This window comes from Oncorhynchus tshawytscha, linkage group LG31 (assembly GCF_018296145.1).
Source record: "Oncorhynchus tshawytscha isolate Ot180627B linkage group LG31, Otsh_v2.0, whole genome shotgun sequence".
NCBI lineage: Eukaryota > Metazoa > Chordata > Actinopteri > Salmoniformes > Salmonidae > Oncorhynchus > Oncorhynchus tshawytscha.
Window position 1 is genome coordinate 21,530,807 of NC_056459.1, and position 14,262 is coordinate 21,545,068.

General features: G+C 37.5%; 1 protein-coding gene across 1 annotated transcript in view; it reads right to left on the bottom strand.

The window, feature by feature from the left end:
• Positions 1 to 12,985, bottom strand: part of si:ch211-80h18.1 (uncharacterized protein LOC555593 homolog) — a 28,780-nt gene extending 15,795 nt beyond the window's left edge. Inside the window, exons 1-15 of the mRNA XM_024395090.2 lie at positions 12,975 to 12,985; positions 12,211 to 12,275; positions 12,066 to 12,128; positions 11,318 to 11,353; positions 10,799 to 10,840; positions 10,341 to 10,388; positions 10,017 to 10,061; positions 8,698 to 8,805; positions 8,521 to 8,571; positions 8,352 to 8,378; positions 8,177 to 8,221; positions 8,009 to 8,037; positions 7,939 to 7,966; positions 7,181 to 7,249; positions 2,266 to 2,316 (exon numbers count right to left, since the gene is read on the bottom strand). Of these exons, the coding sequence (XP_024250858.1) occupies positions 2,266 to 2,316; positions 7,181 to 7,249; positions 7,939 to 7,966; positions 8,009 to 8,037; positions 8,177 to 8,221; positions 8,352 to 8,378; positions 8,521 to 8,571; positions 8,698 to 8,805; positions 10,017 to 10,061; positions 10,341 to 10,388; positions 10,799 to 10,840; positions 11,318 to 11,353; positions 12,066 to 12,128; positions 12,211 to 12,275; positions 12,975 to 12,985 (718 nt within the window). The remainder of the gene's footprint in view (positions 1 to 2,265; positions 2,317 to 7,180; positions 7,250 to 7,938; positions 7,967 to 8,008; positions 8,038 to 8,176; positions 8,222 to 8,351; positions 8,379 to 8,520; positions 8,572 to 8,697; positions 8,806 to 10,016; positions 10,062 to 10,340; positions 10,389 to 10,798; positions 10,841 to 11,317; positions 11,354 to 12,065; positions 12,129 to 12,210; positions 12,276 to 12,974) is intronic.
• Positions 12,986 to 14,262: the final 1,277 nt, after the last annotated feature.

Genomic DNA, 14,262 nt, shown 5'->3' on the forward strand with positions numbered 1-14,262 from the left:
ACACTCTACTCAGCAAACTGGATGCAGTTTATTACAGTGCCATCCGTTTTGTCACTAAAGCACCTTATACCACCCACCACTGCGACTTGTATGCTCTAGTCGGCTGGCCCTCGCTACATATTTGTCGCCAGACCCACTGGCTCCAGGTCATCTACAAGTCCATGCTAGGTAAAACTCCGCCTTATCTCAGTTCACTGGTCACGATGGCAACACCCATCCGTAGCACGCGCTCCAGCAGGTGTATCTCACTGATCATCCCTAAAGCCAACACCTCATTAGGCCGCCTTTCGTTCCAGTTCTCTGCTGCCTGTGACTGGAACGAATTGCAAAAATCGCTGAAGTTGGAGACTTTTATCTCCCTAACCAACTTCAAACATCTGCTGTCTGAGCAGTTAACCGATCGCTGCAGCTGTACATAGTCTATCGGTAAATAGCCCACCCATTTTTACCTACCTCATCCCCATACTGTTTTTATTTATTTACTTTTCTGCTCTTTTGCACACCAATATCTCTACCTGTACATGACCATCTGATCATTTATCACTCCAGTGTTATTAATCTGCAAAATTGTAATTATTCGCCTACCTCCTCATGCCTTTTGCACACAATGTATATAGACTCCCCTTTTTTTTCTACTGTGTTATTGACTTGTTAATTGTTTACTCCATGTGTAACTCTGTGTTGTCTGTTCACACTGCTATGCTTTATCTTGGCCAGGTCGCAGTTGCAAATGAGAACTTGTTCTCAACTAGCCTACCTGGTTAAATAAAGGTGAAATAAAAAATAAATAAATAAAACTGGCCTTCTTTAGACTAGTTGAGTATCTGGAGCATCAGCATTTGTGGGTTAGATTACAGGCTCTAAATGTCAAAATGAAACTCGTCAGTCTATTCTTGTTCTGAGAAATGAAGTCTATTCCATGCAAGAAACTGCCAAGAAAAATCTCACACAACGCTGTGTACTACTTGCAGCTTCATTAAATAGTACCCTCAAAACACCAGTCTCAATATCAACAGTGAAGAGGCGACCCCGGGTTGCTGACCTTCTAGGCAGAGTTGCCATGAAAAAGCCATATCTCAGACTGGCCAATGAAAAGAAAAGATTAAGATGGGCAAAATAACACAGACACTGGACAGAGGAACTCTGCCTAGAAGGTCAGCATCCTGGAGTCGCCTCTTCACTGTTGATGTTGAGACTGGTGTTTTGCGGGTACTATTTAATGAAGCTGCTAGTTGAGGACTTGAGGCATCTGTTTCTCAAACTACACACTCTACTGTACTTGTACTCTTGCTCAGTTGTGCACCGGGGCCTCCCACTCCTCTTTCTATTCTGGTTAGGGCCAGTTTGTGCTATTCTGTGAATGGATTAGTACACAGTGTTGTACGAGATCTGCAGTTTCTTGGCAATTTCTTGCACGGAATAGCCTTAATTTCTCAGAACAAGAATAGACTGACGAGTTTCAGAAGAAAGGTCTTTCCTTCTGGCCATTTTGAGCCTGTAATCAAACCCACAAATATTGATGCTCCAGATACTCAACTAGTCTAAGAAGGCCAGTTTTATTGCCTCTTTAATCAGATCAACAGTTTTCAGCTGTGCTAATATAATTGCAAAAGGGTTGTCTAATGAACAATTTGCCTTTTAAAATGATAAACTTGGATTAGCTAACACAAAGTGCCATTGGAACACAGGAGTGATGGTTGCTGATAGAGGGCTTCTATATGCCTATGTAGATATTCCATTAAAATCATCCATTTCCAGCTACAATAGTCATTTACAACATTAACAATGTCTACATTGTATTTCTGATCAATTTTATGTTATTTTAATAGACATAAAATGTGATTTTCTTTCAAAAACAAGGACATTTCTAAGTGACCCCAAACTTTTGAACGGTAGTGTATATTGTCACAGCAAAAATAATCCTGCATCAACACGATTTTGACTTTTAGTCCATAATGTTGCTTTATCGGTGGTTAGGCTATTAGCTGGCCAAAAGTAGGCTACGTGAAAAGTGCAATACTGTTAATATAACCGTGTATTAGTGTGGGTTTTTATGGAATTTATATTTATCACAAAGCTCATTGGCATTTCCTGCGATGCAGGAAAATGTTCAGCAACCAGAGATTGATCAAATTAAGATCTTACATCTATACAGTTGTGTGCCTGTGTTGTTCATTCTTCATTTATGTAATTTATTGTAAACTGATGTTTTTCCATTCATGGTGATAGTGTCTGTCTGCTTCTTTAGTGTCAGGATGCACTTACTTGGAGCCTCAGTCTGATAGCCAGCAGCATCAAATGTATGAATGATGCCACCTGCAAGAACAATACAATGATGCCACCTGTAATAACAATACAATGCTGCCACCTGTAATAACAATACAATGCTGCCACCTGTAATAACAATACAATGCTGCCACCTGTAATAACAATACAATGATGCCACCTGTAATAACAATACAATGATACCACCTGTAACAATACAATGATACCACCTGTAATAACAATACAATGCTGCCACCTGTAATAACAATACAATGCTGCCACCTGTAATAACAATACAATGCTGCCACCTGTAATAACAATACAATGATGCCACCTGTAATAACAATACAATGCTGCCACCTGTAATAACAATACAATGATGCCACCTGTAATAACAATACAATGATACCACCTGTAATAACAATACAATGATGCCACTTGTAATAACAATACAATGATACCACCTGTAATAACAATACAATGATACCACCTGTAATAACAATACAATGCTGCCACCTGTAATAACAATACAATGCTGCCACCTGTAATAACAATACAATGCTGCCACTTGTAATAACAATACAATGCTGCCACCTGTAATAACAATACAATGCTGCCACCTGTAATAACAATACAATGATACCACCTGTAATAACAATACAATGATACCACCTGTAATAACAATACAATGATACCACCTGTAATAACAATACAATGATACCACCTGTAATAACAATACAATGCTGCCACCTGTAATAACAATACAATGATACCACCTGTAATAACAATACAATGCTGCCACCTGTAATAACAATACAATGATACCACCTGTAATAACAATACAATGCTGCCACCTGTAATAACAATACAATGCTGCCACCTGTAATAGCAATACAATGATACCACCTGTAATAACAATACAATGATACCACCTGTAATAACAATACCATGTTGTCACCTGTAATAACAATACAATGATGCCACCTGTAATAACAATACAATGATACCACCTGTAATAACAATACAATGATGCCACCTGTAATAACAATACAATGCTGCCACCTGTAATAACAATACAATGCTGCCATCTGTAATAACAATACAATGCTGCCATCTGTAATAACAATACAATGATGCCATCTGTAATAACAATACAATGATGCCACCTGTAATAACAATACAATGCTGCCACCTGTAATAACAATACAATGCTGCCACTTGTAATAACAATACAATGCTGCCACCTGTAATAACAATACAATGCTGCCACCTGTAATAACAATACAATGCTGCCACCTGTAATAACAATACAATGCTGCCACCTGTAATAACAATACAATGATACCACCTGTAATAACAATACAATGATACCACCTGTAATAACAATACAATGATACCACCTGTAATAACAATACAATGATACCACCTGTAATAACAATACAATGCTGCCACCTGTAATGACAATACAATGATACCACCTGTAATAACAATACAATGCTGCCACCTGTAATAACAATACAATGATACCACCTGTAATAACAATACAATGCTGCCACCTGTAATAACAATACAATGCTGCCACCTGTAATAACAATACAATGCTGCCACCTGTAATAGCAATACAATGATACCACCTGTAATAACAATACAATGATACCACCTGTAATAACAATACCATGCTGCCACCTGTAATAACAATACAATGATGCCACCTGTAATAACAATACAATGATACCACCTGTAATAACAATACAATGATGCCACCTGTAATAACAATACAATGCTGCCACCTGTAATAACAATACAATGCTGCCATCTGTAATAACAATACAATGCTGCCATCTGTAATAACAATACAATGATGCCACCTGTAATAACAATACAATGCTGCCACCTGTAATAACAATACAATGCTGCCACCTGTAATAACAATACAATGCTGCCACCTGTAATAACAATACAATGCTGCCACCTGTAATAACAATACAATGCTGCCACCTGTAATAACAATACAATGATACCACCTGTAATAACAATACAATGATACCACCTGTAATAACAATACAATGATACCACCTGTAATAACAATACAATGATACCACCTGTAATAACAATACAATGCTGCCACCTGTAATAACAATACAATGATACCACCTGTAATAACAATACAATGCTGCCACCTGTAATAACAATACAATGATACCACCTGTAATAACAATACAATGCTGCCACCTGTAATAACAATACAATGCTGCCACCTGTAATAACAATACAATGCTGCCACCTGTAATAGCAATACAATGATACCACCTGTAATAACAACATAATGATACCACCTGTAATAACAATACCATGCTGCCACCTGTAATAACAATACAATGATGCCACCTGTAATAACAATACAATGATACCACCTGTAATAACAATACAATGATGCCACCTGTAATAACAATACAATGCTGCCACCTGTAATAACAATACAATGCTGCCATCTGTAATAACAATACAATGCTGCCATCTGTAATAACAATACAATGATGCCACCTGTAATAACAATACAATGCTGCCACCTGTAATAACAATACAATGCTGCCACCTGTAATAACAATACAATGCTGCCATCTGTAATAACAATACAATGCTGCCATCTGTAATAACAATACAATGATACCACCTGTAATAACAATACAATGCTGCCACCTGTAATAACAATACAATGCTGCCACCTGTAATAACAATACAATGCTGCCACCTGTAATAGCAATACAATGATACCACCTGTAATAACAATACAATGATACCACCTGTAATAACAATACCATGCTGCCACCTGTAATAACAATACAATGATGCCACCTGTAATAACAATACAATGATACCACCTGTAATAACAATACAATGATGCCACCTGTAATGACAATACAATGCTGCCACCTGTAATAACAATACAATGCTGCCATCTGTAATAACAATACAATGCTGCCATCTGTAATAACAATACAATGATGCCACCTGTAATAACAATACAATGCTGCCACCTGTAATAACAATACAATGCTGCCACCTGTAATAACAATACAATGCTGCCACCTGTAATAACAATACAATGCTGCCACCTGTAATAACAATACAATGCTGCCACCTGTAATAACAATACAATGATACCACCTGTAATAACAATACAATGATACCACCTGTAATAACAATACAATGATACCACCTGTAATAACAATACAATGATACCACCTGTAATAACAATACAATGCTGCCACCTGTAATGACAATACAATGATACCACCTGTAATAACAATAAAATGCTGCCACCTGTAATAACAATACAATGATACCACCTGTAATAACAATACAATTCTGCCACCTGTAATAACAATACAATGCTGCCACCTGTAATAACAATACAATGCTGCCACCTGTAATAGCAATACAATGATACCACCTGTAATAACAATACAATGATACCACCTGTAATAACAATACCATGCTGCCACCTGTAATAACAATACAATGATGCCACCTGTAATAACAATACAATGATACCACCTGTAATAACAATACAATGATGCCACCTGTAATAACAATACAATGCTGCCACCTGTAATAACAATACAATGCTGCCACCTGTAATAACAATACAATGCTGCCACCTGTAATAACAATACAATGCTGCCACCTGTAATAACAATACAATGCTGCCACCTGTAATAACAATACAATGCTGCCACCTGTAATAACAATACAATGCTGCCACCTGTAATAACAATACAATGCTGCCATCTGTAATAACAATACAATGCTGCCATCTGTAATAACAATACAATGATGCCACCTGTAATAACAATACAATGATACCACCTGTAATAACAATACCATGCTGCCACCTGTAATAACAATACAATGATGCCACCTGTAATAACAATACAATGCTGCCACCTGTAATAACAATACAATGATGCCACCTGTAATAACAATATAATGATGCCTTGATTTAAACATTGTAAGCATGCTAGTTGTGGATCATATTTGTGATGTACTTTACATACTGTACATTACATACAGAGTGTCTTGGAAATATAAATTATGAATAACCTTTTACTGCAGTGGGGTAAATCTGGGTCAAACAGTGTTTCTTGGTAGTCTTAAACAGATCTACTTTGAAACAAGGTATACCACAGGCGGCCGGTGGCAACTTCATTGTGGTGGACGGGCTATTAGTAATGGCTGGGATGGAATCAATGGAATTATATTGAACACATCAAACACATGGTTTCTATGTGTTTCATACCATTCCATTCACTCCATCCCAGACATTATTATGAGCCGTCCTCCCCTCAGCAGCCTCCTAAGAAGTATACACCTCACACACATGGTTATGGGCTTAAAACATTTTGACACCTGTACCATGTCAGATATAGAGTTGAAATGTATTACATTTTGAGTTTGCATCCCAATATTAGACTTCATATACACATCACAGAAGACTGAAATATAACACAACTGTTTGACCTAGAAACACTGGATTTTAAGGCTTGTTTTCAAAAATTATGTTTATTATTTATGAAATTATGAAAAATATTAATGACACACCCATGAGACCACTAGAGGGCGATTTGGCCATTTGACTGCAGCCTAATAATAATGTTTACCATAATAATGTTTAGTGTTAGCCCATTTGTTGATGGGCTGACACTAAAATAAAATATTAAAGACAAAGTGTTCCTGACTATGTGTTATCAATGGTCCTTATCCAAACCCACACATTCACGTGATTTTTAGTTACCGGTTTGCTACACATGACTGAGTGATATTATTATTGGTCGTTATAACTCATAACTGCATATGTTTGTTTGTCACAGGTCTGTCTCCAGAACGTTCTGTGGCTTTATGTAGTGAATGATACCTGCAGGCTGTGGATGAGCCTCATGGATAATGATGAGAGTGGAGCTCCCTCCTGCTTGTCCCATTGAGCCTATAGGGTAAACACATTGAACATAAGACTAAGTTAATCACTGCAAGGGACCATTGAGATATGTTTATACAAACAAATGAAGAGTTTCATTCAAATAAAGCTATTTATCCATTTTCATTTTTAAAAATGTTGGGAAATTAGCTTTTATTGTTTAAAGAAATTCTGAAAGAGATGGGTGTGTTTTTTTTGTCTAATCAGGGCGTGGGGTTGTTCAATGACATCAACAACAAATTATGTTTTTATTCAAAATTCTCTCAGAGAAAGAAGTAGTACTGCTAGGTTTTGCACAGTCAAATGTAACAAATAACTAACAGTTTTATAAATAAATGTACAGTAATATGAGATATGTAGGTAAAACATTAGCATTTTACATTTGAGTCATTTATCAGATGGTCTTATCCAGAGCGACTTACAGTAAGTGTATTGATCTAAAGATAGCTAGGTGAGACAACCACAGTAAACAGCATACAAACATTCCATTCCAGCTAAACAATGGATATAATCATTTAGCAAAAAAAACACATTTTGATACACATCTAAAATCTATAAATGTAAAATATGAGAACAGACATATTTTGCACAAACTTATATGTACCCATAAGTATATACCCATAAGCAATACTGTCTGATGAAAAAACACAAATGCATTTTGGAAATAAACTCTTCAAATGTAGACCAAGATGACTTACCGTGAGAGATTGTATCTGAGTGGACAACCTCTGTTCCTGGGTGGACAACCCCTGTTCCTGGGTGGACAACCCCTGTTCCTGGGTGGACAACCACTTTTCCTAAAATAATTATGTTGAAATTCAGCTTCAGCAAAGAGATTCATGTTGATTTACTGTTAATACGATTCATCCAGGTTTTATGTCATGCATTATTGGACTATTGTTATAGAATTGAACCAAGGCAAGGCAGAGAGATTACCTGGGGCTTGCACGTGTGACACTGAACTGCCATGAGCCCCTGCACCTGCCAAGAGATCAATAGTTCAACCTCCCCAATAGAGACAAACCACCGCCATCCAGACAGAGCTTGTAAAACATCCAGGTGTTTTTTTGGTCTACTTTAATGCTTGTGGAGAGAGCGGGTGTTACGTTACCTGTTTGACTCGGATCCAAACTGTGACCTGCATTGAAGGCAAAACACTTTTCATCAAATTACAGAAGATAAAGACTTACCACTGTTTATTAGATAACTTCAATAGAGATATCACTTCAAATATTATATGACTTGATTAATAATTAAACATTCATAATAAGTCATTTGACCTGCAATACTGGTATCTAAAGAGGAGCCTGCATGTCCTGGCAAAGAAGCATCTGAAAGACAGGGGTTGTTAAGAAATAAGTAAAAACTGATTGTTTAAACAAAACTTGTATCACTTAACATGACAGTTCAGAATAAAGTGGTAATAACATGGAGAAGATGACAGAACAAGGCTTTACCATGGGAGCTGGGGTCAGATGGTGAAGTATGTGAATCTCCTCCACCTCCTCCTCCTCCACCACCACCACCCCCTCCTCCTCCTCCTCCTCCTCCACCACCACCATTACCTGAAGCAGATAGGAACTCATCAGGCCATTCATTCCACAAATGTATTCCACCATGGCTGCGTTTACACAGGCACCCCAATTCTAATATTTTGCCCAAATATGGTCAAAAGAATTCATGTGATTGGTCAAAATGTATAGTGCCACTTTTTAGGATGTCAATATAAATGAATGTTATATGATTGTTTTGTCTTCATTATATGTGTTATCACCATCAAGGAACACTTTGGAAACAAGTGTTTTAATTCAAATGTATATATATTTAACCTTAATTTAACTAGGCAAGTCAGTTAAGAACAATTCAGCCTACCAGGGAACAGTGGGTTAATAAGTTTCTTGTTTAGGGGCAGAACAACAGATTTTTACCTTGTCAGCTCGGGTATTCGATCCAGCAACCTTTTGGTTACTGGCCAAACACTCTAACCACTAGGCTACCTGCCGCCCCTTTTAAGTGCTATCTTTTAGGTCCATATTGTACATTTTGTTCTCTGTGTCTTTACCCAAATAAATCCAATTCAATTCATAAGTTGCACAAATATCAGAATTGGGCTTCCTGTGTTAAAAGGCAATTCCCCCACTTTCCAACCTCATTTCATTTTCTCCAGCACAATACCAGTGTCTACATATGTAAAAACGGTGCATTTCTGCACTTTGTAAAAAAATATAGAATTAAAAAGTTCTACCCCTTGACATCATCAAAATCAATGATTTTCAAACACTATGAGATTCACGGTGACATGGGGAGCAAGAAAACACCCTCCCTCTGGCTAGAAACTCATTGCAGTTTTTAAAAAACTTTTAATCCTACCCTGTGATGTCACAGAGAAGCATTTTTTAGAATCTTCTTATCTTTTTAACCACAGATCATAGAAACGCGTTGTTTTCACTTAGGTAGACACTAGTTTGGTGGTGGAGATAATGAAAATTGAAAAGTGGCGGAATTTCCCTTTAACTCAGTCCATGTGCCAGATCTCTATTACGCATAATTAATATGGAAATGCAATGATATGGCCTAATTCTTCTAACACAAATCCGATTTATAGTTCATGTTTAACCATTGCTTCCCTCTGATATTGAGGTACTGCTTGATGCTGTAACAAAGCAAACAACATTTTCTCAATATCACGTAGGAAAATATATATGTAAGATTGTAAGACAGTTTTTGTTGAAATAAATAATAAAAAAACGGCCACATATTATGGAGCTTGACTCACGGTCAGGCCCAGCTTGCATGGCACTATCCCCATTGAGTTTATGTCCTGCAGGAAGAAGGGGTGCACAAATTCGTGAGGGATTTTATGTTGAGAGTCATCGTAAGACTTTTCTTTTCTGATTTGTCTTAATTCTGATGTGAAATGCCCTTAATACATTTACAAGATCAGCCTACACACAATACCCATTTATAACCAATTACACAACCAACTTACAGCCTGTACGCTTACCAAACCAGTAAAGGAAATGAATGGGTTCCTATAAAATATTTTTCAAATGTACAAATTGTATTTGGATTGACTGTTATGAAGGAAGTCCTCCCTTACCATTCGGAGCTTCGCCCTGGAATGAGGTGCCAGGTTGAGCGCTTAAACCTAGAAGGAAACCAGCCTTTAAGTCTAGACAAGCTTATTTAACAGTCCATTGAAAATCTTTCAATACAGTCCTTTACAAATATGTATCCTGTATTGTAAGAATCAAACATATTGCAGACTTCTGCAGTGAGTTTAACTCACTTTTATGGAAGAAAGCTTCAACAGAAATGTCTCAAATGGTCTGATTTCAAGAATGATGTATATCATATAATTAACTTTCCTGATAGGCCATCTAATAGAAAAATCTGCCAAATATCTGCAGCATTTACCAGATTAAAGTCTATACTCAAGACAACTTCCCCACTTTGCACTAAGAACTTCTCAGAGTTGAACTCACTGAATTAAGAGCTATTCTGTTGTTAACATAAAGCCCTATCCCCTGAGCTAAGAGAGGATTAGATGTGTCTTACCCAGGCCTTTAGATACTGTGGTAGCTTGCTGTGCTCCAATTCCTTGAGGGAAGAGAAGGGAAAAGGAACATACTTCTTTTTGAGATTCTGTATGATTGTCTTTATCAATAAAAAACCTTTCATCTGGTATTATACCCTATTAGAGAGGATTTTAGGTTTACATGCATGCGCACATGCACATACTTATGATTAATGATAGTTTTATACCAACAATATGTGAGATTTTACTTTAAATGTACTCTTATGTCCTGTTTTGCAGCTTTATCATATTCACATTTCCACTATTTCACTATTTTATATTTTGTTTGTATTTAGAACTAATAAGGCCCATTTGTCTTTGAAAAGTGTTAAGGAAATATTCTGCAAAACATTCAAACAGGAAAAACAAATTTATGCTTAGTTGAACCGTTTACATAAGTTTACTCTCAAAATGGGACTTTAGTCACACAAGTAGGCGTTGGTTTATGCACAAAGGTTAGAGATGTTCTATTCATTGGTGGCAAGTTGTTAACTTCTCACCCATATTCTTTTCCTGACTCTTGGAGTCATCATCATCTGAAAAGAAAAGTAAGTTGAGACATTTCATAAATATATGCTCGTATTCTATACTTCCCAGAAGTCTGTGCTCCACACATATTTAGAAGACGTCGTTCCCTCTATTGAAACAAATGGGAAGGTGCCCGAAAAATTATACAAAAATTGGTCCTGAAAGGTTACACTTATAGAAAAAAGGGTTCCAAAAGGGTTCTACCTGGAACCAAAAAGGTTTCTACCTGGAACCAAAAAGGGTTATTCAAAGGGTTATTTTATGGGGACAGCCGAAGAACCCTTTTAGGTTCTAGATACCAGCTTTTTTTCTAAGAGTGTATATCCTTCTGCTTGAGTGGAGGAAATTGGTATTAACTTTAAAGGTCTGAGTGCACTTCAGAAATTACTTTATCATTTCTTTAAAGAGTGTTAGTCCTTTTTTATTAGTTCCATAGAATTTATTTTGTTATATTAGACATTTCTACACTCTCACTCTATGTATTCTTTACCTAATTTTATAATCAGAAAAGACTGCATTGATCTTTGTTTTGAAATCTGTTAACCTGGGGGGGGCATTATTTTTGGTTTGTTAATAGCTTACTTTGTCACATTTAGGCTAGGCCCATTCTCTTCGTCGTACCAGCACTAGCTAGTCCTATGGTATCCTGACACATGACTCTAACCCCCCCATCCCCACTCCCTCATCCTTCCCCAAACCTCCCTCCCTCCCATCTCATACCCTCCTCCTCTTCTGAGAGTTCCTCTTCACCGTCCTCTACCTCTATCTCCTCCGGCTCTTTCTCTGAAGGAAGAAGGCATTGAGTTGTTTACCTGTTCAAATATCCCAATGAATACAACTTGGATTCAACGAGCTACTTCCATACCTTCCACAGGAGCAGTTGAAATTGTTGTTGCCAAAAAGACAATTACAGAAGCAATTAAAAGATTTCTGCAGATAAAGAAGATGTATATCAAAAGATGGACGGAAACATAGGTTAATATCAAATGTTTTATAACAAGGTTCAATTATATCCCTAGTCCAATCTCAAGTGTATGATTCAAGTTGAGATACAGTTTTGCAGATGGAAGTGAAATTTCATTGTGGATTGATAAGTCTGTCATAAACATACGTTAAGTCCATATTCTTCTCATCCATATCATATTTGATGTCCTCAGTGCATAAATCGAAGATGTCACCATCATATCAATTGTGTTACATCAAGAGGAAGAATCAAGACAGAGTGCCAAATAAACCCAATAGGAAGCATTCAACATAATGCTAAGACTAGAACTGTCAGCTATTTTATCAGATAGTATGTATTCTTCAACATAAGTATCAACAGCAAACATTTATTTAGATGACAAAAAATCATTCTCAAGCTTTTGAAAAACAATTATCTTAGTCATATGAAATGTCAGTGCATTACTAGCACATTTTTCATTGTGTGGATACTATCCCTGAGAATCATCATACATTGATCAATTACATCACCAATTACATAACAATAATCATAATCAAGGCCTAACGAAAATCTCTCGCTTTGATCAAAACAATACGCCTGGACCAAGATGCAACATTTCATGACTAAAATTCCCTGCTTCGGCATTCACGACACACAACATTTGCAGCGCTTCATTGTTTACTCACCGTGACCACATGTTTTTTTCTAAAGATCTATGTGGGGAACTCAGCAGTAGACATATACAGCATGTAGCACCCAGGGCTTTAGTCTTCCTTCTGCATGACTGGGCACCGCTATATGTTTTATACCCTCTCATCCCCCCATCTTAGGAAGGGGCAGGACTTATGTTATAACCCCAGCCCCTACCAGTTGAGCTCAGCTACTCCCTAGCAAGGTTCATTTCTCTACAGGTCAAAATACTTCAAAACACATTAACATTATAAAGATACAACAACAACAACAAAAAAGGCATTTCTAAAATGAGCAATTCCAATATGAATATTCTAACATTTCAAACAAATCCTGTGTCAGGCAGTCTCTTACTGGTGGATCTTGCTGAGAGTGAGACAAATAGATAGATGTGGACAGTGGTGAAGAGTAAGCCTACTGGGGAGAGAAAACTGGTCGGATTGCTCTACCTCCTTGCCTTCCCTGAATCCCCCTGACATGAGCTGTCACCTCTAGTCTAACCTCTCAGCTCTGAGATCAACAGTTGAGCTGCTCTGCCAGTGGAGGGCACAGCCACCCTTCTTATGAAATGAAACAGAGTGGCCTACTGCATTCTGCTCTCATTTCCTGTTCGCTGACAGACAGGAGACATGAAAAGAGCAGCAGCAGCGTTTCTGAGGATGGGGTTATGGGTTGTGGATTATGAATAGTGTTTTGGTTCTAGTGGCCCCCCTGTTGAAGATGGGCCTGACAGGGAGATGGTGATACTGATCTGTAGAGACTCGTTCTCCAGAGCCACCAAGAGAGAGGCAGACAGACACAAAGAGACTCCAAAGGGTTTTTCTGTGGCGCACCTCTCCCCTTCCCGAACCACACCTCTGGGATAATGGGTTAGACTAGTCGATGTTGAGTAAGGATTTATGCCCCCTTCTCATTAGTTATGTTTTAAGGCCTAAGAGTGCCTTAGATATGAACAGAGTAGTCAAACTTGCTATGAGACTTTTTTTTCCAGGAAATAGTGTACTTCCAGCCCACATAAAGACAACTTGAAGCCTTTTGATCCAAGTTTTCCATGATGTTACTGGATACTGTCATGAAAAACAACTTACCTTTTCTTACTCACCATCTTTTTTTTCTATAGGTAACTGCCAAAATAAAGGAAACACCAACATAACTTCTATATAGGGCGTTGGGCCAACACGTGCCAGAACAGCTTCAATGCACCTTGGCATAGATTCTATGTCTGGAACTCTATCGGAGGGATGCAACACCGTTCTTCCACAATAAATTCCATAATTTAGTGTT